This window comes from Pristis pectinata, chromosome 22, assembly GCF_009764475.1.
Source record: "Pristis pectinata isolate sPriPec2 chromosome 22, sPriPec2.1.pri, whole genome shotgun sequence".
NCBI lineage: Eukaryota > Metazoa > Chordata > Chondrichthyes > Rhinopristiformes > Pristidae > Pristis > Pristis pectinata.
The window spans coordinates 2,306,614-2,332,421 of record NC_067426.1 but is presented as its reverse complement, the minus strand read 5'-3'; the positions used below and the strand labels follow the sequence as shown (position 1 = coordinate 2,332,421).

Here is a 25,808-nt window from a genome sequence, read left to right as displayed (position 1 = left end):
TTTGGCATGTCCCCTTTGACTCTCACCAACTTTTACCGATGCACCATAGAAAGCATCCTATCTGGACGTATCACGGCTTGGTACGGCAACTGCTCTGCCCAAGACCGCAAGAAGCTGCAGAGAGTTGTGGACACAGCCCAGCTCATCACGGACACCAGCCTCCCCTCCTTGGACTCTGTCTTTACCTCTCGTGGTCTTGGTGTGGCAGCCAGCATAATCAAAGACCCCACCCACCCGGGACATTCTCTCTCCTCTCCCATCGGGTAGAAGATATGGGAGCCTGAGGGCACATACCACCAGACTTAAGGACAGCTCCTACCCCACTGTGATAAGACTATTGAACGGTTCCCTTATACAATGAGATGGACTATGACCTCACAATCTACCTTGCTGTGACCTTGCACCTTATTGCACTGCACTTTCTCTGTAGCTGTGACACTTTACTCTGTACTGTTATTGTTTTTACCTGTACTACATCAATGCACTCTGTACTAACTCAATGTAACTGCACTGTGTAATGAATTGACCTGTACGATCGGTTTATAAGACAAGCTTTTGACTGTACCTCGGTACAGGTGACAATAATAAACCAATATCAATCACCACCCTGGAGGTCCTGTCTTATAAATTAGCACCCAACTCCCTGAACTCACTTTGCAGGACCTTGTCACTTTTCCTCCCTATGTCATTGGTACCAACATGTACCACGACCTCTGGCTGCTCACCCTCCCTGTTAAGAATGCTATGGACTTGATCCAAGACATCTCTGACCCTGGTACCTGGGAGACAACATCCCATCCGAGAGTCTCGTTCTTGTCCACAGAACCTCCTGTCTGCTCCCCTGACCAATGAATTCCCTGTCACCACCTCTTGCCTCTTCTCCCCCCTTCCCTCTTCTCCCTCCTTCCCTTCTGAGCCAAAGAGCCAGACTCAGTGCCTGAGACCTGACCGCTGTGGCTTTCCCCTGGTAGGTCATCGCCCCCCACCCCCCCAACGGTATCTAAAAGCATATACTTGTTATTGAGGGAATGACCACAGGGGTACCCTGCACTGACGGCCTATTCCCTTTCCCACTCCTAACGGTCACCCAGCTACCTGCCTCCTGCAACCTAGGTGTGACTGCTTCCCTGTAACTCCTGTCTATCAACCCCTCAGTCTCCTGAATGATCCAAAGGTCATCCAGCTCCAGTTCCCTAATGCAGTGTGTAAGGAGCTGCAGCCGGATGCACTTCTCGCAGGTGTAGTCATCAGGGACACTGGAGGTCTCCCTGACTTCCCACATCATGCAAGAGGAGTACGCCACTGCCCTGGGTGTCATTCCCACTGCTCCACCTGTGCAATAATAAAGAAAGAAAGAGAGCTTAACAGAACCTCCACCTCCAAGCCTCTTGAGCCAAAGTCTCAGCTCCCCACTCTTACACTGGCCATTCTGCTTCATCCTACCTGCCTTTTATTGGCTGAGTTGCCATGCGCTTAGCCAATCAGAAACAACTTAAAAAAAAAGAAGCTGCCGGCTCCTCCTCTGCTGCTCTGGCTGCTGGAACTGCAACAAAAAAGGGGATTCCAGAACTTGGAGCCAAGGCCAAGTCTGGAATTTTAATTGGATGGCAAGGGGTCCATGATGGCTCCCATAGAGCAATCTCACCAGTGCCATTCTCTCACTTGCCCAGTAACTTCCTTCAATTCTTTTGTCATCTTATCCACACTCCGAGGATAAAATTCAGTGGCCAATTAACCTGCCAACTGCATGTCTTTGGGATATGGGAGGAAACCCCCATGGTCACAGGGGGAATGAGAAACTCCACACGGACAACAGCGGAGATCAGGATCGAACCCAGGTCCCTGGAGCTGTGAGGCAGCAGCATTATCTGTTACACAAGTGGGCAGTGTGGGATGTTGCTTTGACAATGAAATCGGTTTTTCTCCTGTGGTTAAAAGTTGCATTTCTTGCAGGAATTCTGTCACTACCGTATGCTCAGATTAAAGAACCATTTGAAGCCTGGTACAACTTGTCCGGCAATGTCAGCCGCATTGAGTTCTATAAAGGTATGGCTGTGCTCTCTGTCAAGTACTGTTCTTATTCAGGTTGAGAAAAGTAACGAGTAAGTAAGCCTGCTTGTTTCATGTTTGAATTTCCCCTAATAGATTTATTCGGACTGAGCTTCTGCTAATAGTGAGCTTCACGAAAGAGAGTTTTGGGAGAGCATTGTAGTTAGGTTACCTCGATACCCTGTGGACTAAGAAACATCGGTATGGAGATTCAATTATTTAACAATTACGAGACTGAAAATCTATTACCCAAAGTGCATCGTGATAATCAGGTTTATTATCACTGACACGTCATGAAATTTGTTGTTTTGCGGCAGCAGTACAGTGCAAGGCATAAAAGTGACTCGTTATTCTACTTTCACACTATTTATTTATCTATCTATCTGCCGGTAACTTATAGTAATTTTTACGTCTTGAAGCTGCGCACCCTTTCCACTGCTGACCCCTCAATGAGGCCTGGTGTATGTTGTCCTGACTTCCCCTTCCTGAGTGACCATTTCTTGGTGGTTTCAAGTCACTCTGGACATTTGACTGGATGACACCTAGCGTGAATCAGCTGTGCGTTGGGGTACACAGGATGATATCACTTTTAAAGCTCTCCTGGAGAATTTGAATCGGGTTGTCCTTGGGATGACCATCGTTGGGCAGTCCTACAACAACCTGGCCCTACTGGTCTGGTGCTGCACTGGGAGGGTAAGTCCCTTTCATCCTTTTGGGCCCTTGCACCACCCCACCAAGGGGCTGATCCCCTAACCCTGTGATCTGCTGTTGGAGGTTTCTATCACCAACTGCCCCATGCCTGACTATGCCACTTACTGATTGTCAGCCCTGATCATTGATGTGATGCTTCTGAACATCTCCCCTTCTTCCCCAACTCAGAACAAGGACAAGCCCCAGTACCATGCTTTGATACTTTTCTCATGGTCTATGTAGCAGCACCACCTCCCCAACCCAACCCTCCAGCTGAACACCATCTCAACTTGAAAATAGAGCTTAAAAACAAACGACTGGAGGAACTCAGTGGGTCAGGCAGCATCAGTAGAGGGAAATGGACAGTCAACATTTCAGGTTTAGACCCTTGTTTTTTTTTGCTGATTTCAGCAGCTGCAGTCTCTTGTGTCTCCTCTGACTTGAAAATATATCACTGTTGCTCAGTCAAAATCCTGGAATTCCTTCCCTCAAATCCTGCAGCATCCTTGTCAGTGAGGCTGCAGTGGTTAAGGCAGCTCATCTCCATCTTCTCAAGGGATTCGGGAATGGGTTGTGAATGTTGGCCTTGCCAATGACTTGTACAGCAGGAAGATACATCGAAAGAGGTGCTCACGGCTGATCTGACTGGGACCCAGAGTAACGGGCATCACATTTTCAATTCAGTGAAAAATGTACTGCCCCGGTTTGATCGGGGCAGCTGAAGTTTGCAGTGAGGGATGAGCCAATGATCAACACATCCACCAGGCATAACCTTCATACCCAGTAGAATGTTGTGCAGTAAAGGCAGTGGGGAAGGAAGGAGACCACAGTGTTAAAAGTGACACCCTTTATGCATTATTGAGTCATGTGGGTTTCCACTCTTGGATATTCAGTCAGTGAGAGTTTGGATTAAAATAATACATTTTATAATTTGTTAAATTGCAGCTTTCCATTGCTGTTTTGATTGTGTTGGCTCAGGATCTTGCCACAGCGGGAAGAAATTTTTTTAAAGGTGGTTTAAGGCCCATTGATAATGGACCAAGACTGATTAGCCCGTGCTATTTTGCTGTCAGTAAGCATTAGCCTGGTTGTTATGGTTTATGTGGTTATGAAAATTCTCTCCCAATTTAACAGGTCAGGTTATAACCCTACAGCATGGATTTGCAAAGCCGGCTGGAATAAGTTACAAGATTTCTCCAGAGACCACAGAAACTGAGATAAATGTTATCAAATGTTTCCAAGTGAATGGAACCGTTGATGATCCCATCCTTCCCCAGTCTGTATTTCCAGACCTGCAAGGTTTTCAGGTAAGGAGGCTATTATAAAAGGAAGCTGAAGAATGAATTGAAATGCCAGTCACAGAGGGCAGAGCTGGGAAGTTCTTGTTATGATTTCTAACAATGCATTTACCTCAGAATACCTCCAGAGTATGTGACTTCCATTCACTGCCATAAATGCTGTTGGAAATGGTTCAGTGTGGTACCTAAAGGATTGGTGACTTATGAGTGCTCTGTGTGGCAATTATTGCGTGGAGTTTGTGTTACCGATGGTTACTATCTGCTGAAACTACACAGTGGATGGTGGAAATTGGGAAACAGTGTCGGAACTCCTCAAATCAAGCAGCGTCCATGGAGAAAAATAGTTAATATTTCTGATGAAAGGTCATTGGCCTGAAACATTCTTACCTGGGTTGTTGGCAGTACACATCGGTTAAATGAATTATGGGAGCTGAGTATAACATGCTGATGCTGATCCGATAAAACTCCTTTTCCGGCACACTAGGGCTTTGGTGCCAGTCTGACAGATTTTCTTAACTACTGGATGTTATAAGTACTCCAGCCTATTTTTAATTCATGATAGTGTAGCGGTTAGCACAATGCTATTACAGTTCCAGCGACCCAGGTTCAATTCCAGCCGCTGTCTGTAAGGAGTTTGTACGTTCTCCCTGTGACTGCGTGGGTTTCCTCCGGGTGCTCCGGTTTCCTCCCACATTCCAAAGACGTACGGGTTAGGAAGTTGTGGGCATGCTATGTTGCCACCAGAAGCGTGGCGACACTTGCGGGCTGCCCCCAGAACACTCTACGCAAAAGATGCATTTCACTGTGTTTCAATGTACATGTGACTAATAAAGAAATCTTATCTTTTTGGATGTTACACAGTAATATTGTTTTTCTGTGAAGCAGTGAGTTTAAAGAGGGTGGGAAACATTGCCAGATGAGCCAGGGATTGAGCCATTGGAATTTTCCAACAATTGGATAGTGGATTATTGGAGTTTTACTGTCTTTAGCACATTTGACTGGGATGAATCCCCAGAAATAACTTCCTCTTTCATTCCTGTGAATTTCCAACAGTACCTGTTTTGGGGACGACCAGCTGGTCTTTAGCTATTTTTTTAAAATTCAGTAGCTCACTGTCACCTGTACACACACTTCCTCACTTTTCAGCTGCTAAAGGAAGAGGACTGGAAGGGACGACCCTGCACTGTGTGGCAGTCTGTTACTTTGGAGGGTAAGAAGAAGAACACCTACGCCTTGTGGGTTGCCAATTCTACAGATGGTCCCGTTCCTGTCCACTATGAAATGAAAGGATACAACACCTTGTTTGGCTCTCATTATGATAAATATGAAGTAGACTACAAAGATTTAGACCGTGATGTAGACCCAAGTATTTTCAAGCTTCCTAAAGGTAAGACATCTGGCAGGCAGTTATAGTCGTAGAGTTGCTCCAGTTTAATTGATCAACACCATATATGGTTATTACTTACTTTTTATTCTGCATTGGCTTATAAGAAGGGGCTAGGATGAAATTATCCAGTTAATTGCTCAAGCTTTTTAAACTGTCTTTTATCTGTACATTTACAGCTTTTTCAGCTGGCATGAAAGAATGGGTTAAATGGCCTCTTCCTGTGCAGTAAATGTTCTATTTTTATAATCTGACAAACTAATATAATTTAACAGTAAAGGTGTCCTGCTTAACTGACTGTATAACTCTGCATTGTGCCTGTGCTGCAGCAATGTTATGCAAATATTTGAATTCCTAGTCTCGTTCTTGATGGTGTTGAATGGAAATATTTTGTTTTTGTGGGGAGGGTACAGCTCTGAACGCGTCATTCTATGGTTTCTGTCTTGAATCTCCTCGTGGCTGTCAGAGTATGTGGTCATTTGTGCTGAGGGAAGCAACCAAGATTGAGCAACGCACAGAATGCTGGAGGAACTCGGCAGGTCAGGCAGCATCTATGGAGGGAAATGGACAGTCGACGTTTTAGGTCGAGACCCTTCATCTGGGCTCACCTGAAACGTTGACTGTCCGCTTCCCTCCACAGATGCTGCCTGACCTGCCGAGGTCCTCCAGCAACTTGTGTGTTCCTCCAGATTCTAGCATCTGCGGTCTCTCCTGTCTCCTCTGTGTAGCCAAAGATTGAGGTGAGAGGAGTTGGGGTAATTCACCTTCTTTATGGGTCTACTTTTGTCCCTTGAAAATCACAAAAAGAAGTGTAGATAATGGAAATCCTGAAATAAAAATAGAAATTGCTGGAAATACTCAGCTGGCAGCATCAGTGGAGTCAGAATTAATGTTTCTTCTGAAGCGTCTTCTACCTGAAATGTTAACTCTGTTTCTCTTTCCACAGTTGTTGTTTCCAACGTTTTCTGTTTTTGCTATCTTTTATCCCATAACTGCTGAAAAAAGAGAGGCATTTTAGGGTGAGATTTCCTCATTTATGCTGAACAGAATTTTTTGAAGCTAATGGAAAGAGCGTAAGAAACAACAGACCGGTGTTTCAGAACATGTATACTCGTATTCTTAGTTGTTTCTTGCACCCTTTCTGTTAGCTTCAATGTACAGAGATTGAAGTAGCAGTGTATGTTCAATACAAAAATATGGTAGCATAGTGGTTGTTACTGGACTGGTAAGGTGGAACCAGGATTAATGATCTGGAGAAATGAGTTGGAATCCCACCAGTTATATAATTTAAATTCAGTTTGAATAAATCATGAATAAATAATTTAAAAAAAATTGGGATCAGTAATGGTTACCAAGAAACTGCTGGATTGTTGTAAAATACTGCAGATGCCAGAAGTCTGAAAGAAAACTACAAATACTGGACAGACTCCGCGGGTTGAGTAGGATTTGTGGAGTGAGAGTAAATATTTCAGGTGGATGACCTTTTCTCAGAGCCAGCAAAAGTTAAAAATGAAGCAAGTGTTAAGTTGCAGAGAAAGGGAAGGGGTGGAGAGAATGAAGGGAACCTCTGTAATGTGGTGGACCAAAATCATTTGGTTTACTGGTGTCCGTTGTGGAAGGCAATCTGCCATCCTCCCTGGTCTGCCTAGTATTTGGCCCTGGACCCAAAGTAATATGCATTGAACTTTAACCTAGCAAACCACTCCCTTCGGGTGAAGTAGGATGGACACTAAATGATGGCATGCTAGTGAAATCCACCTTCTGGGAATTAACAAACGTACAAGTTTCACAGGAATCTGTGGACGCAAGGCAACATATAATATAGTTTGTAGCTTATTTTGCAGGAGACTTTTGGATAAATACAGGTTTTGGAACTAAAGTAACTTGTACAGCAGAATGATGCATAGTATTTGGAGACTGTTTCATTGTTCCAGGTTTGCCTTGTGAGGGTTTCCCTGGTCCTGGAGTGGAACATAGAATTCTGGCCAACCCCATCGAAGAATTAGTTAACACAGATAAGGAAGACAGGACTCATCGCTTCTTCCAGCATTACAAGGAGAGTTTTGGGAGGGAATACAAGGAAGGTGACGTGGAGCACGAGTTTAGAAGGACTACCTTCACTCATAACATGAGGTAAAGTTGCTTATCATTCTCTATTACCAAATATATCTGTATGTTAAATGTCTTTATTTCAGAGATTTATGTAAGAACAGATTGGGTACAAGTACAAGTTGTCGAGCTATCAATCCATTTAAAGGTGTAAGTATTGGTTTAATTGCAATTGCATTCTTTCTCCAGAACTTGATCTCCTCATTCAATGGAATGACATTGTAAGAGTGTTTAACTGAAATCTATAAGATGCAAGATAAGATTTCTTTATTAGTCACATGTACATCGAAACACGCAGTGAAATGCATCTTTGCGTAGTGTGTTCTGGGGGCAGCCTGCAAGTGTCGCCATGCTTCTGGTGCCAACATAGCATGCCCACAACTTCCTAACCCGTACGTCTTTGGAACGTGGGAGAAAACCGGAGCACCTGGAGGAAACCCGCACAGCCATGGGGAGAACGTACAAACTCCTTACAGGCAGCAGCCAGAATTGAACCCAGGTCACTGGTGCTGTAACAGCGTTACACTAACCGCTATACCTCCATGTGAAAATTGGATTTCTAAATGTTATGGCCCTGAAAGCTGACAAAAATGCAATCAGTGAGTTCTTCTCAAAGCCAATTAAAGTACAGCTTTATTGGGTTGTAAGTGTCTGTGAATGACCTTGAATACTATATACGAACAAAATAGAAAAATGGACACACAGGGATCATTTACTATTTGTTTACGCCAACATTACTGGGAAGGGAAAAATAAATATCTATAAAAGCTTATGACCATCTTAGTATTCAGCAAATCATTTGACTTGCATCTAACTTTTCAGAAAAGTAACTGCACTTCAGATGATGAAGCAACTTGATGAAGTATTTGTGACCTGCATCCAAAGCTGTTGCAACGTTCTGTGTGGGGCTGAGATCAGCTTTTGTGATTGATGTGAAATCAACATTAAAAAAACTGTAAAATAACAATGAACATAAGGCAGTTTATCCGCCATCAATTTTTAAATAATTTGCAATACTTTTTTTACTCGTGTACTAAAACTGCATTCTTGTGTAGCCCAACCCCCTGCTCTGAGTCCCAGTATGAGCTGGAAAACCCTGTTTCTCCAGACTCTCACTCAGTCAGAGGCCTCCATCCACTTGGTGATCCAGGAGCACCGAGAAATCTCAATGGAATTGGATGGATTGGCCGCTGGTGAGGGACCTTCTTCACCAGCAAGTAGGCAGATGTAAGATCAACAATTCAGCAGTTGCTGAGGGACTCCACCAACCACCCACCTCCCTCCAAGCTGATAGGATGGTAAGTACTGGCAGGTATAGCAGTGACAACGCCAGATGATCTGACCCATGGGTAGTTTAGATGGAGAAAGTAGAGGGAAGCTGTTCCCATTAGTGCATGTTCCAATGTTCACTATACACAGGTGTAGAATTTATGCAAGGGGAATGTGAGGAAAAACTTTTTTTTACTCAGTAGTTATGATCCAGAGCTCACTGCCTATGGGGGTGTGGAAACAGTCAATCATGCCTTCAGAGGGGAATTGGAGAGAGAATAATTTGTCCAGCTCCGAGGAAAGAGCAGGAGACCTGGGGTCCTCCTCTGGCCACTGCACTGAATGGCTCTCCTGTGCTGTAAAGTTCTGAATGTGCTGATGGTGTTGCTCTGTGGGGGGTCAGGCCAAATGGTCTCTTCCTGTGCCACAGCATTTCTGCAAGTCTAATGTCAGTTGATGCTTCTACCTGCTTCCCCAGCTCTGAATTTAGCATTGATAAACATGTTAAGTTTTCCCATCATGTTAATGTTATGCTGAAGGCTACATTTACTAGTTGGTAATATTGAACACCACCAAGAGATGAAAATGGTCATGAGTAGATACCCACTGTAGTCCCGTTCTAATGCTCTACTCTGAATCAGGGAATCACACCACTGCAGTGAATTAAGCTGTAATCCACAACGTCAGCCCTCTTAGCACTTTCCTGTTTTCCCCATGTACTTCAACTGGACACCAAACGTACTAAGATTAAATTTATCATTCACATTTGCCTCTTGATCAGATGAATTCAAGAAAACAGAAGTGGTTTGTTTTGTGTGGCATTTGATTTGGGAAAATGAGCCAACTTGCATTAGACTTCCTAGCCATAAAATACTTCTATCTAAAATAAATTGTTTATTTTCTTTTTAGGTATGTTCACTCAATGAATCGTCAAAACCTGACCTACAAAATGGCCATCAACCACTTTGCCGACAGGACTGGAGAAGAGATGACAATTATCCGAGGAAGACTGAGGAGGACCACACCGAACAAAGGCCAGCCCTTCCCTACACACCGGTACAAATCAGTCCTGCTGCCTGCCAGCATGGATTGGAGACTGTATGGTATGTCTATACCTGGCCCCAGCACAACTGATGCGAGTTTTCAAAACCCACTGGCTATCGGGAAACTGAACCTAAGCTGTTTGCTTTTCTTCCTCCTCTGGGGTCCAGCAGAGTGGCATTGATTCAGACTAATATTAACAATGTCAAATATATTGAGGTTAAATTTATTGTACATATTTGTATCTTGATTGGATGAATTCGCAAAAACAGAACTGGTTTGTGTGGCATGTGCTTTCAAAAATGTAACTAACCTAAGTCAGACTTCCTAGCCATTAAGTACAGGAAGTCCCAGGTTACGAATGCCCGTACTTACGAATGCCCGTACTTACGAACCGACCTCCGAAAAGCCTATTATTTTTAAAAAATCGAGTTACACACAATGGTTCGTACTAACAAATGGGCAGTTCGTTAGTATGGGATGAACTGTAAATATTTACATGTATGGTTTAATGCAATGGTTGTCCATATTTGCATCTGATTGTGAAGAATTTTAATGTTCATTTGTAAAACATGGTAGAAGGATCGATTCGCTTGCACAACGATTTGAGTTAGATGCTTTCTGAACACCCGACCGTGTCTTAGAACAGAGGCGGTGAACACTGGATCCAGTTCATTTATAAAGCTGATAATCTCTTTGAAGAAACAGTAAATTTGAGTGCAAGGATATATGGTGTACAATATAAATATATCATCCTGCACATAAATGTTTACAGATACATGCATCGCCCGGTGTTAGGGAAAATCTAACAAAATTGGGAAGAAAGTGAAGACATGGATAAATATGGGAGTGGGTGGGAAGGGTGGTCACGGAGACAGAGGGAGGCGGTAGGATGTACACCAGACCCCTACCCGCTGCAAAGCGGCAAATTTCTGTTGCAGACATTTTGTAATCGTTTTATTTTTGAGGAATGTTTTCAAACCACCGGCGTACTGTTTGATATTTTGTCAGCATTGGACTCACCGAACGAGAGATTTCTGCCTGAGTACAGAAGGAAGCATGGGGCCGGGCGGTGAGGAGAGGGGGCACGGGCTTCAGCCGGTGACAGCCTTTGTGTATAATTGCATTTTATTTTTGGCATGGGGTCTTCATTTATTTTTGTTCGTCAGAGCACCTTCAAGTGCTGAGGATGCAGTGGAAGGAGCAGAGAACGCTCAATGTCATCGGAAGTGAAAACCCACGCAGTCTATACTGTGAATGGAGCTGGAATCAGCATTTTTTAAAATTCCATTAGACACCGTGCACCTTGCAAATGTGAATGCAGTGCGGGAGGTTTAATCAGCCCACTTGACAATTAAATTATCTTCAAATTGCCATCGGATAATGTGCTAAAAGCTTTGGCAGTGAGTGTACCTCTTGCGCTGAGAGTTATTCGCACATTGAGGAATGCTGATAACTGCTCCGTGTTCGGTTAACATCACCCGCAACCCACTGAACCTTAACTCGCTGCATCCCGCACGGAATAAGAAAAGAATTATTACTGCATTACTATATTTATGATGTTTTAAGTAAAATATATACTATATACTAAGACAAACATTTGACTAATTGATGCTAGATGTGAACTGTACGTAAATGTTCCGACTTGCATACAAATTCAACTTACAAACAGACTCAAAAGTGGAACTCGTTTTTAATCTGGGGACTTCCTGTATTTCTATCTAACATCAACTGTCAATGCTCCTACTATGTGTTTTGATTGTCAGTTAAGTACTTTTGATGTGATTTTGCTCAAGTGAGTTGTATGTGGTGCTATTTATGGGAGCTAGGGTATTTATCAATGGGAATACATCTCAGAGAGAGTGACTTTTTTTAATGGCACATTGTGTAAGTGGGAGTGGGCATTTGATGAGATGCAACTTGTGCATGCCAACCAAATTGCCTACCTGAGCCAGTCCCATTTGCCTGCATTTGGCCCATATCCCTATAAACTTTTTCTATCCATATATTTGTCCAAATGTCTCTTAAAGGTGGTAATTGTACCTGTGTCTACCATTTCCCCTGGCAACTAGAAGATTAGCTGAAATGATGGGTTTCACAATAAGTTGGAGGATGCAAGGGAGTCTTTAGATCAATCTGGAGCATCGAGCTCCATGTGAGAGCTACCTAGCATAAAGCTGGCATGGGTTAAATCACTTCATTGCTTTGCAGGGGGAGGAACGGTGTGGTGATTGGAGGTGGAATTGGAATGTAGCACTGAAAAGGAGAATAGATGCATAAAGAATTGTGAGAGATGGATAGCATCAGAGCCAGAAATAATAGTTTTAGGTAGACTTAGAACATAGAACAGTACAGCACAGGAACAGGCCCTTCGGCCCACAATGTTGTGCTGAACCAATTACATAAGTGATAAAATTCCCAACAAAACTAATCCCTTGTGGCTTCACAATGTACATATCCTACCATTTCCCTCACATTCATGTGCCTATCTAAGAGCTTCTTAAATGCCCCTATCGTATCTGCCTCCACCACAACCCCGGGCAGCACATTCCAGGCACCCACCACTCTCTGTATTTAAAAAAAACTCCTTTGAACTTACCCCCTATCTATGCCTCTCATAATCTTATAAACCCCTATCAGATCTCCCCTCAGCCTCTGCCACTCCAGAGAGGACAACCCAAGTTTGTCCAACCTCTCCTCATAGCACATGCCCTCTAATCTAGGCAGCATCTTGGTAAACCTCTGCTGCACCCTCTCAAAAGCCTCGACATCCTTCCTATAATGGAGCGACCAGAACTGAATGCAATATTCCAGATGCAGTTTAACTAAAATTTTATAAAGCTGTAGCATAACTTCCTGACTGTTCAACTCAATGCCTTGACTAATGAAGGCAAGCATGCCATATGCCTTCTTTACCGCCCTATCAACCTGTGTAGCTACTTTCAGGGAGCTATGAACTTGAACCCCAAGGTCCTTCTGTTCATCAGCACTGTTAAGGGTCTTGCCATTAACAGTGTACTATCTCCCAAGGTGCAACACTTCACATTTGGCTGGGTTGAACTCCATCTGCCATTTCTTCGCACATATCTGCAACTGATCTGTATCCCACTGTATCCTTTGCCAGTCTTCTACGCTATCCACAGCTCCACCAACCTTCGTATCATCTGCAAATTTATTAACCCACCAATGTATATTTTCATCCAGGTCATTTATATACATCACAAACAGCAGAGGTCCCAGTACAGATCCCTGACGAACACCACTAGTCACAGACCTCCAGCTAGAATAAGTCCCATCAACTACTATCCTCTATGGGCAAGCCAGTTCTGAATCCAAACGGCCAATTCACCGTGGATCCCATGCATCTTAATCTTCTGGATGAGCCTCCATGAGGGACCTTGTCAAACGCCTTACTAAAACCCATGTAGACAACATCCACCGCTCTACTTTCATCAATCACCCTCGTCAAAAAACTCAATAAGTTAGTAAGGCATGACTTGCTCTGCACAAAGCAATGCTGCCTGTCCCTAATTAGGCTGTGGTTTTCCAAATGCTCATAAATCCTATCCCTAAGAATCCTCTCCAGTAACTTCCCTACCACTGACGTGAGACTCACAAGTCTGTAGTTACCAGGGTTATCCCTGTTTCCCTTCTTGAATAATGGAACATTAGTTATTCAACCAGTCCTCCGGGACCTCGCCTGTGTCTGGAGAGGACATGAAGATATTGGTCAAGGCGCCAGCAATCTCATCTCTTGCCTCTCTCAATAACCTGGGATATATCCCATCAGGCCCTGGGGACTTATCCACCTTAATGCTCTTTAAGAGACCCAACACTACCTCCTCCCTAATCTCGAAATACCCCAGCACATCAGCACGCTCCACACTGATCTCCCTATCCTCCACCTCCTCCTTGGTAAATACTGATGCAAAGTACTCATTAAGGACCTCACCCACATCCTCCACTTCCAAGCACATGTTCCCTCCTTTATCCTTGAGTGGTCCTACCCTCTCCCTAGTCATTCTCTTGCTCTTGATGCATGTATAGAATGCCTTGGAATTCTCTTTAATCCTACTTGCCAAGGACTTTTCATGGCCCTTCCTGGCTTTCCTAATTACCTTTTTGAGCTCCTTTCTGGCTTCTTTATAATCCTCAAGTGCTCTGTTTGATCCTAGCTTCCTAAGCTTTACACACTTTTCCTTTTTCTTCTTGACTAAATTCACCACCTCTCTTGACATCCAAGGTTCTCTTACCTTGCCATCCTTGTCCTTCCTGGAACATCCCTGTCCTGTACTCTGTGCAGTTGGTCTTTAAACACCCTCCACATGTCAGATGTGGACTTGCCCAAAAACAGCTGTTCCCAGTTAATTCTCTCTAGCTCCTGCCTAATGCCCCCGTAATTTGCCCTGCTCCAATTTAATACTCTCCCGCAAGGTCCATACTTATCTATAGCTATCTTAAAACTGAAGGAGTTGTGGTCACTGCTCCCTAACTGTTTTCCCACTGAAAGGTCAGTCACCTGGCCAGGCTCGTTACCCAACACTTCTTTGTATATTCTCTGGATCGGGTTCTCAGAGGCTTTCACTGCATGTCTGTAAATGTATGAAGTGTACTGAATGAGGTTAGAAAGCTGTAGGTATAGTTTGTTATCTGGGATTATGATACTCTGCAATAACAGAGACCTGGCTAATGAAAAGGGCAGGAATAGGTTCTAAATTTACCCAGAAACAAGACATTCAGGAAAAGGAAGGAAAGATGGGGGAAAGGGAGAGGAGCTGATTTGATAAAGGAGGATATTGCACTGCTGAAGAGAAGATTTTCCAAATTGGCCAAGCAGATAACCTACTTAGTTGTGGTTCAATATTTTAATTTAATTTTTCTTTAACCTCCCCAGGTGCAGTGACCCCTGTGAAGGATCAGGCCGTCTGTGGCTCCTGCTGGAGTTTTGGTACCACTGGTGCAGTAGAAGGGGCGTTCTTTCTGAAGGCAAGTGATGTGCTTGGAAATTGTTACACTGGTTGTCCTGGAAATATCGTCTTGGGCTGTCCTGAGGACCAAGGATGGTCTTGCTCCCACTCTGGTTCTGAGGGGCTGATTAGACTCTACCATAGCTGTGACAGCAGTAGATTGATAGGGTGGGTGGATAGGCAGTATGGAAGGTGATGTGTTCCTTCACTTGAGTTCCATCTGTTCCTGCCCAAGAGACTCGAGGTTCTTGGTGCCACCCTAAATGCTCCTTCTCCATTTAGAGCTGTCGCAAGCCGGGGACTGCCAGAGGCTGGTGAGATGTTACATTATTTTCAAGGAGACTTTGATTACACGAGGAGGATTTCAGTCTCTTTTGAAAGTTATCTGACTATTTCTCCCTCTCTTTTCAGAGCCATGAATTATTCTTGTTGGAATGAACAATTGGAATGAGCCCAGTATCAAAGCAAAATGTTGCAGATGTTGGAAATCCAAACTAAAAACACAAATGCTGGAAATACAGGCCAGGCAGCATCTGTGGAGAGAAACTGAGTTAGATTTAACATTTCTGGTCTTTCTCTTTCCACGAATACTACCTGACTTGTTGAGTATTTTCAGCATTTTCTCTTTTTTAATTTCAAAATGCTCTGGATGCTGAAAATTCAAAATAAAACAAAATGCTGGGTAAACATTGGACAACAGATATGGAGAAACTTAGCATTTCATGTTGATGATCTTACTTGTAACCATTTTTCATGGCTTACAATATTTTCAGCAGTTTTCATTTAGCTCTCACTAATCATGACCAGATTCTTGAACTCGTTAAGCAATGGCAGGATTTTCACAACGGAAACACAGCTTTGGTCTCGTAATATAACACACACTAGAAATTGTTCATACAACATCCAGTAACATAATGGCTCATTCTTTACCCAAGTCCACTTTCATGCTCAATCCCCAAAATTTGCAATGCCCTTAAAGCCTAAAAGTCCTTCAGTCTCATCCTTGAGTATGCATACTTACTGAGCATGTACAGCCCGCTGGGGTAGAGAATTTCAGAGATTTGCAACATTCAAAGTGAAGAAATTTCTCCTCGTCTTAATAGCCAACCACTTCTCCTGACCGTGTCCCTATGTTTTAGACTCTTCCATCAAGGGGAATGGACTTCCAACATCTAGCCTGTCAATCCTCAGGAACCTCAATAAATGGAAGCAATTGTTTCATATTAAGGCTTGTATTGGGATCTTCTTTGATTAATTCAGCATGTTGGTTTGGTTGTTTCTTGGCCATGATTACATATAAAGCATTTTTTTTTAACTATGTACATTACTCAGTCATGCCAGGTTATTTCCAATTTGTATTGGAGATGAGGCACAAAACCCATTAAGGTATCTATAGGATAGTCCTGAAAGCTGCTTGACCAATTGACCTTGTATATAAATAATGATAAACTGGTAAATCCCAGTTGTTTGTTGCTACTTAATGTGAGGGTATGCAAAAAAAAAACCCTAAAATATATTAATTGGGCTCCATTTTAGTGGAGGATATTCAAAGGAAATCCATCCTTGGTCATGGTGTCTACTGGGAACAGCCAGTAGACAATGTGTTTTCTAATGTGCAGCAGTGATTACATTCAACAGTACTTCACTGGCATGCTTTGAGATCTCCTGAGGTTGTGAGTCCAAGATTTCCTTTATTATAGAGAATGAAGGTTTGTCACTTTACACTCTGATTGTTTGTGCTTACAGACAGGATACTTGATCCCACTGTCACAACAAATGTTGATGGATTGTTCTTGGGGTTTTGGAAATCTTGCCTGTGATGGGGGAGAGGAATGGCGTGCATTTGAGTGGATCATGAAACACGGTGGAATTTCGACCACGGAGTCATATGGTTCTTACTTGGGACAGGTTAGTTTCAAACGTTATCTGCTGAGATGTGTTTTCTTCCAATTTATTTTAAACAAATATTAATTCTGAAGCAAATTAGATTGCTTCCTATATCAAAACTAAATCTTGCTATTTGGTTATTGGGTTTGATCTCCCAGTTGTTAGTAATTTGAATGAGAACACAATGTAAAACTGAAACATAAAAATAATATTGATAGGTAAAATTTATACTTGCAAAGATTTTTGGAGGAATTCTGCTTTTATTTTGCTAAATAAAATATCCTAAATATCAAAGAATATGTTGTAATAAGTAATCTTGCAGCTTGTAAAATTGACTATGCACATGAGCTTCACAGAGCAAAAAGTAATGGTAATTCTGAAGCATGGACTCTAGGGATATAATTCTCACTTGAGGAATGTCATTGATTGATAAAGTGAAAATAGCAGCACTTTGAGTCAAAAATCAGCTTGCTGTTGATAATGAGAAAGAGACCTGAATTAATGGGCACTTAAGGAAGAGAGGAAAGTGACATGTGAAATCCAATCCTGACAAGTGTGAGTTAATGCATTTGGGGAAGAGAACAACCAAAGGAATTCATGAAAAAGGTACAGATGGATCTTAACTGATGGATTGCCAAAGGCAGCAAAACTAGGTTGGCTTCTCTGTCCTCTGTCCAAATTGGATAAAATGAGTCCAGGCTCATGGAATGTCAATAACACAGAACTCTTTTACGTTATTAAGATGAGCATATTCTACAAATAAAATTTTAAATATAACCAATACAAATAAAGATATTAGAACATAGAACACTACAGCACACTACAGGCCCTTCGGCCCACAATGTTGTGCCAACATTTTACTGAAAATGTATGGTGGAGAGATATAAGATAGCAGTGGTGGGCACAATTAAGAAATATCCCAAGCCATTTTAATGACAAGAGGGTAACTAGGAAAATTGTATGGACCAAAGTGGCAATCTGTGTGTAGAGCCAGTGGATCCATGTGAAGTCTTAAATGACTACTGTGCATTTGAGTACATTATGGAGAAGGACATTATAGCGAAGTTCAGTGAGGGAGCTGTGGAATTCTAGAATAGATTACTGTTGAAAAGGAAGAGGTGCAAGACCTCTTAATGGGCTTAAAGGTGGAAAAATGCCCAGAGATGAGATGCTGGGAGAGATTGCTGGGATCCTGGCAAAAATTTTCAAATCTTCTGTCCTCACAAGAGTTGGGGTCAGCAAATGTGGAAAGCAGGGTTAAGCTAGGTATTTACAGGCCAATAAGTCTGACATCAATGTAGGAAAATTATTGGAAAAACTGAGAGGCAGGATTAATTTGTAGTTGAAGAGAAAGGGATTAATCAAAGATGGTCAGCAGAGATTTATTAAGGGGAAGTCCTGTCTGAATAATTTGAATTTTTTGAGGAGGTCACTGAATGTGAGGATGAGGATAGGGCAGTTAGTATAGTCTACATGGACTTCAGTTTGACAAAATCCCACATGGGATCCAGGGCAATTTGACAAATTAAATCTGAAATTGGCTTGGTGCTAGGAGGTAGAAGCTGATGGCCAAGGGTTGTACTTGTGTTTGGAAGCCTGTTACTAATGGTATACCACAGGGACTGATACTGAGACAAGTACAGCAAGATCCCCCTGTTCCTCAGTACTTCCCAGGGTCCTACCATTCACTGCATAGGCCTCCCAAAGTGTAACATCTCACATTTTTCAGGATTATATTCCAACTGCTATTTCTCTGCCCATCTTACCAACCAATCGATGGTGTTTTCTGGACAATTACTTTCGTTCATTAAGGGGAAGTCCTGTCTGAATAATTTGAATTTTTTGAGAAGGTCACTGTTGTTCATTATGCACATTAATGATCTGGATGTGAAAGGAGGAAGTATGATTAATAAAACTGCAGATGACACAAAAATTAACATTGTGGTGAATGGTGAGAAAAGTAATTGTGTAGAAAACAACATCGATCGCTTGGTAAGATGGGCAGAGAAATAGATGGAACATAATCCTGAAAAACGTGAGATGTTACACTTTGGGAAGTCTACACAATGAATGGTAGAACCCAAGGAAGTACTGAGGAACAGGGATCTTGCTGTACTTGTCCAAAGAACCCTGAAGGTGGTAGCACAGGTAGGTAAGGTGGTTAAGACGGTATGCAAGGAACTTGCCTTCATTAGCTGGGGCACAAAATAAGAGCAATGAGGTTCTGGTACACCTTTTTAAAACATTAGTTAGTTAACAGCTAGAGTACTGAGTGCAGTCTGGCTGTCACACTGTAGGAGGGGTGTGATTGTGCTGGGGAGGTTACAGAGAAGATTCACTGGAATATTCCTTAGGATGAAGTGTTTCAATGACATGGAGAGACTGGATAGGCTGGGTTTATTTTTGGAGTAGGATGGGCCAAGGGGAAGCTGATTGAGATGAATAAAACTAAGAGGTGTAGTGAGAAACTTTTCCCCTTAACAGAAGTTAGAAGGTGTAGATTTCAGCTAAGGGACACGAGATTTAGAGGATTTAAGGAAAAACTGTATTCCTCAGAGTGTGGTTGGAATCTGAAACATACTGCCTATGAAGGTGGTGGAGGAGGCAGGTACTTTCACAATATTTAAGAACCATTCAGCTGAACAGTTGAATTACTGTGGAATAGATGGCTACAGGTGAACTGCCAGGAAATTGGATTACTATAGATAGTCAATAACCAGCAGGGAATGGGGGGGGGGGGGGGGGGGGAGCAAAATGGGGTAAGTGAATTGATAGAACACTGAACTCGGAGAGACAACTTACTTTTGGAAGTCAAAACAACCACAGTTCTGAAGCTAAGAATCAGGGAATGACTTGCATTCTGTTAATCAGTGAAACTGTCCAAATTCCAGGCTGACCTCTGCGGTGTCAACATGCTGATACAAAACTTGACCACATGATTGATAGGAAGAAATCTGAGATTTGCTACCAATGAACAATTGGGCAGAAAACATGATAGTGTGGGTTGGGGACATCAAGTACTTCTCCCCACCCAGTCTCTGCAGGCTCCTGAAAGTTTTATAGACTTCATTTAAAAAGGCTCTATAGTTTAACTAAACTATAGAGCCTTTTTCCAGACTCTAACACTCAAAACTGTAGTGCTGTGAACTGACATTACCCCTGTACTCTAGCACAGTTTTAACCCTTAACGCAAGAGACAGTAGCTGTTGTAGGCCTGGTGCTCCCCAATGCAATACTTGTTCCCATCATGGAATAATTCTGATGTAATGTATGTCTCGTCCCAATCCACTTTTGTATTAATTCCCAGAATACTTGCTGGGTAATGGCAAGATCACTTGGTAGTTTGGTTATTTTAATCTGGACTTCTGGTTTAAGCAAATCAATATTGTATCCACATCTGCTAACACATTCTTCCAGTTTAGATTAGGCAACTGGTCAGATATATCAATATTTGTTTCTTTTCCTTGGTGTGATGGTTATAGGATTCTGTGTTTTACCAACACTACTTGAATAGGCTCTATACAAAATGCTAAGGTTATAACTGGACATCAAACAATTTGCTGGAGAAACTCAGTGAGTCAAACAGCATCTGAGGGAGGAAAGGAACTGTCGACCTTTTGGGTCGAAACCCTGCATCAGGACTAGACTTTGAAGAAGTTTGTAACTGGGCATATCAGATAACTGCTATGAGTGAAACATGTATAGTTCTGGTTAAATGGTATATCCTATCACCCCATCAGGTGCATTGTTGTGAAATACATGGTGTAATTTGTGCTCCTCCCAGAGAATCCATACACTAATCCTTCATGGTTGTGTAGTCTGTAGCATCAGATTAGTTTCCTTTGTTTGTTCATCCCAATACATCTGTAGGAAGCTACTACTTCGGTTCACTTGTAGACACTTAAGCTACATAAATAGCATTATTCTAGTGTTCTGTTATTTGTATCCTGTTTAAATAGATTTGCAATGTTTGTAACTCTAAACTGGACAGATGCAGCAGTTGAAATAAGAGGAAGTCTCAATACTAACCTTAATATTGTATCATTGGGAGGATCATCCTTTGATGGGTCCTGAACTTTAGTTAAATGAAGTCTATAAAACTTTCAGGAGCCTGCAGAGACTGGGTGGGGAGAAGTACTTGATGTCCCCAACCCACACTATCATGTTTTCTGCCCAATTGTTCATTAGTAGCAAATCTCAGACTTCTTCCTATCAATCATGTGGTCAAGTTTTGTATCAGCATTTTGACACTGCAGAGGTCAGCCTGGAATTTGGACAGTTTCACTGATTAACAGAATGCAAGTCATTCCCTGATTCTTAGCTTCAGAACTGTGGTTGTTTTGACTTCCAAAATAAGTTGTCTCTACAAGTTCAGTGTTCTATCAATTCACTTACACCATTTTGCTCCCCCCCCCCCCCCCCCCCCCCCCCAGTATTCACAAGGTGCATGATGCAAGCACAATGATCAGACCGCTAATGTAATACTTCAGTGGAATATCCATCAGGGTATATGTTAACTAAAAGGGAAAACAAGCTACAGGTACTGGAAATCCATGCATTTCTGGCACTTTTTTTTTATTTCAATCAGTAGAGCAACATCTGTGGAGAGAGAAGCAGTTAATGTTTCAGATCATTAATCTTAAGAATTTTAACTAATTTTATCATGATTTTCAAAATAGTGAATGATACATCCTGAGGACTATCAATTTTTATTTGTTATAAACAAAATCAAAATTATATTGGTGGTAATGCCTAGTATTCTGTGAACCATTTCAGTTGTATTGATCATGTTTTGAAATCCATTGGTTAGATTTCCATTTTAATGTTTTCTCTTTGGTATTTATTTTGATCTTACTGTTTTCATTGTACCCAGAATGGATTCTGCCACTATAACCAGTCCACACTGATAGCAAAGATGAAGAGCTATACAAATGTTACTTCAGGAGATAGTGAAGCTTTAAAAATGGCCATCTTTAAAAATGGCCCAGTGGCCGTTGGAATTGATGCGTCACACAAGTCCTTCCGATTTTACAGCAATGGGGTTTATTATGAACCACAATGTAGTAAGTATTCAACTTTCATTGAGCCAGGTGAAGGAAAACACATTTTTTTGTTCCTTAAGTATATTGGTATTGGTTTATTATTGTCACTTCTACCAAGGAACAGTGGAAAAACTTGTCTTAGAAACCGATCTTACAGGTCAATTCATTACACAGTGCAGTTACATCAAGTTAGTACAGAGTGCATTGAGGTAGTACAGGTAAAAAAAAAACAGTACAGAGTAAAGTGTCACAGCTACAGAGAAATTCCCTCACTTCCTGCACTAATCCTGCACCCACAATTACCTTTTGCTACTGCGCAGTTCCCAGCGACCAATGCCTCACTCCTACTGCACAATGGAGCAATCTCTGAACCGCAACTTGACCTTGGACAGCAGAATCCAAAATCCCACCTCAAACTGCCCTGGTCTGACTGTGATGGTTCTTGGCAATCACTGACATTTAGAAACTGTTTTATTGAATTAATGAAAAATATAATTTTAAAATTGATTAAATATGTGAAATTGCTATACATTTAAAACAAAATGAGATAATGAAAAACTCTGTCTCAGTAAGGGTCAGTGGCCCCATTCAAATGAATGGGGCAGCATTAGCAATACCACCCATGACTAGTGTAAAGTTGAGCAGTCAGATAGAAAGTGCAACCAGGCCCCTCTGCTCTGGAACTGCCCCTGGACTTGGTGGTGGTCCAAGGGGCAGATCGGGATGTTATATGAACCAACATCTAACCTCTACTTCCATCCTTGTGAATTGCACCATGGAAGCATGGAATGCAAAGAACACTGGTGTGTGGGAAGGATATATCCAGTGCTTCTCTTACAAGCCATTATACAAAGGCAAGTACAATTTGATCCATTGATTATGGAAAATTTCAGGCAAATTTTTAGTAAAATACTGAATTATTTTGCTCACCGTGATTCCATAAAAATGGTTGGTGTATGAATTGAGATTTTGGTCATGACTAATCATTGTTACAGAACAGTAGGGTCTTTATTTTACAACCAATTGATCATGTTCCCAGCCTAAATTTTCTGTTACTTGGTGGGGGGTGCAGTGGTGGTGGGGGAAGGGGTGAAGGAGTTTCTGGCAAAACCATAAACATCTTTTAATAGAAATCTCAACCCCATTAAAATAAACTGCCATGACTGCCACAATAAAACCACTTCCAAGTTGAACTTGTATTTGAATATAGTGGCATTATTTAGGAAGCATGCATTTTACTGAACTGGACTTACTTAACATAATGTTGCTATTTTAGAAAAACAACTGGACGATCTGGACCACGCTGTGCTTGCTGTTGGATATGGAAAGCTTGATGGTGAAGCATACTGGCTCATTAAAAATTCTTGGTCAACGTACTGGGGTAATAGTGGATATGTGTTGATTTCCATGAAGGACAATAACTGTGGAGTTGCTACAGATCCAACTTATGTCACACTTGAATGAATGCTGATGAAGACACAATTCTTATTGGCATTTACTTTCGTGGATTTGCACTTTTGATGCAAAGAGCTTTAAATAATTGTTTTAAATTTGTACTGAACATTGTGAAAAAAATCTATACATAAAATTACCAAATCTGAATAGATTTAATCAATATATAGTCCCACCACTGTAGCTTGTTTTGCTGTGGTAATTTAATATTATGCTGGTTGCAGCTTTTAAACACTGCCTTATTGTTGAAATGTTAACATTGGTGCAAAGAGTACTTAATTCTTATTCAATTGTTAATGTTGAATGCTTTAAAAAAATATTTTCTGGATAACAGCTGGCTCTGGTTTAATGTCCATTTTATTATGCTCTTCTACTTTGATTTTTAACATCTGAACTAACTTTGTGCATACGTGTGCATTTGAATATAATGAAGTCAATTTTGAAACTTTATAGCAAAGTATAAGTTCTGCAACAATGTACATGAATAATATCCCCCTTTTGATTATGGAACAGGATATTGAAACATAGATATTTCTAAGATGGTTCAACAGATTAGATTCTGAGAGTTTTGACTCTTCAGGAATTGAGAACCAGGGATCAGAGAGTCAATTAGGTGCAGGCCAGTTAAAACAGAAGAGGTTTCTTTAGAGGATGGTGAATCTTTGGAGGGCTGTTGTGGTTATGTCCTTTAGTGCACTCAAAACAAAGATAGGAAGGTTTCTGGATGTTGGTGGAATTGGGGGACGTGGAAAGTGGTGTCAGAGATGGACGATCAAACGTGTTGAATAGTGCAGCAGGCTTGAGGGACCGAATGGCCTCCTAGTTTTTTTTCTTATCTTTGATTTGCTGTTTTTGCTGTGTGAGAAAGATATATTCAGTGCTTCTCTTACAAGCCATTAGACAAAGGTGAGTAAATTTGGTCCATTGATTATGGAAAATTTCAGCAAATTTTTAGAAAATACTGATTTACTTTGCTCACCGTGATTCCATAAAAATGATTGGTGTATGAATTGAGATTCTGATTATGACTAATCACTGTTTAGGAAACACTAGCTTTCCTATATTTGTTTCTCATGAGAACAGTTTTCTTTCTGTAGCTGCATGAATAATTTAGTTTAAATAAATACAAAATTTATGCCCATCAGCCCTAGTTTAAGATGAAGGATTTGAATTAAAATTTAAAAATAGCATAAAGAACAGCCCTTAAGGTCTACTTGGATAAATTTTTGTAAAAAAAATATTAAAAACTGCTAACAAATGTTGACAAAGAATATTTTTCATTCATTTTGCTCGAAGGTGCTGTCTGTTGCTTTCTGAACAAGCATGACTGTGGGAATACGGTGCTCAGTGTCAGCACAATGGTGAAAAAAATAACCAGGAAAGGCAAATGGGGAGAAAGGTGAAAAGTATGACATGTGTGTGATGACATTTGTTACGGACTCAGTGAAAGTCCCTTTAAGATAGAGAGAGTGTGTGTATTTGTGTGTGTGGCGTGCTTACGTTGTTATGGACTCAGTGAAAGTCCCTTTAAGATAGAGAGTGTGTGTGTATGTGTGTGTGGGGCGTGCTTACGTCAATAGAAGATAAAAGACGTAATGACGTTGTTGAAGAAGTAAGAAGAAGAAGAAGAAAGAGAGAGAGAGAAGGGAGAGAGACACCAGCCTGCTTGTTTTCTCTATCGATGGATGAGAAACAATAACTGTGTTTGCCACTGAAATCCATGTATGGAAGTTGGAAGTAATCCGGTGGAGTTCACTTTGTTGCTGACCTGTAGAAGGAAACAGGTATTTGTGTGTGGACGACCACGGTTCGGATGCTTTTCGGGGTGAGGAAGTCACTACCGAGTAAACACTGAAGTGTCGTTTGGGTTCCATCGTGGAACATTTGGATTTCGTATGTACTCTCTCTATGTTTTTCTACATCTACATTTTATCTTCAGACAACGGTGGTTGTTGAAGAAGCCCTTGCTCATGTTTCACCTTATGGCTTGCGGAACTGAACTTTAAGAACCATTCCGGAACTGGGAGTTTTGGACTTTGTCACACACACACACGAAGAGTTTAGTTTTGGGGTTAACGTTCGAGGTTTAACATTCTTGAATTCTAACATACTAACATTTTTACTTTTATTTTACGTATTATCATAAGTAGTGATTAATAAAATAGTTTTTAACACTGAATCATGCTCAGTGTGTTTCTTTTGTTGCTGGTTTGTGACAACGTCAATAGAAGATAAAGGACGTAATGACGTGGTAGAAGTTAGAAGAGAGAGAGAGAGAGAAGGGAGAGAGACACCAGCCTGCTAGTTTTCTCTATCGATGGATGAGAAACTATAACTGTGTCTGCCACTGAAATCCATGTATGGAAGTTGGAAGTAATCCGGTGGAGTTCACTTTGTTGCTGACCTGTAGAAGGAAACAGGTATTTGTGTGTGGACGACCACGATTCGGATGCTTTTCGGGGTGAGGAAGTCACTACCGAGTAAACACTGAAGTGTCGCCTGGGTTCCATCATGGAATGTTTGGATTTTGTATTTACTCTCTCTGTTTCTCTACATCTACGTCTTATCTTCAGACAACGGTGGTTGTTGAAGAAGCCCTTGCTCATGTTTCACCTTATGG

General features: G+C 41.6%; 1 protein-coding gene across 1 annotated transcript in view; it reads left to right on the top strand.

Annotated features, from left to right (window-relative positions):
- Positions 1-24,459, top strand: part of LOC127581680 (digestive cysteine proteinase 2-like) — a 34,527-nt gene extending 10,068 nt beyond the window's left edge. Inside the window, exons 3-11 of the mRNA XM_052036294.1 lie at positions 1,954-2,046; positions 3,874-4,046; positions 5,184-5,424; positions 7,356-7,554; positions 9,709-9,902; positions 14,735-14,826; positions 16,554-16,715; positions 21,568-21,757; positions 23,013-24,459. Of these exons, the coding sequence (XP_051892254.1) occupies positions 1,954-2,046; positions 3,874-4,046; positions 5,184-5,424; positions 7,356-7,554; positions 9,709-9,902; positions 14,735-14,826; positions 16,554-16,715; positions 21,568-21,757; positions 23,013-23,200 (1,532 nt within the window). The 3' untranslated portion in view covers positions 23,201-24,459. The remainder of the gene's footprint in view (positions 1-1,953; positions 2,047-3,873; positions 4,047-5,183; positions 5,425-7,355; positions 7,555-9,708; positions 9,903-14,734; positions 14,827-16,553; positions 16,716-21,567; positions 21,758-23,012) is intronic.
- Positions 24,460-25,808: the final 1,349 nt, after the last annotated feature.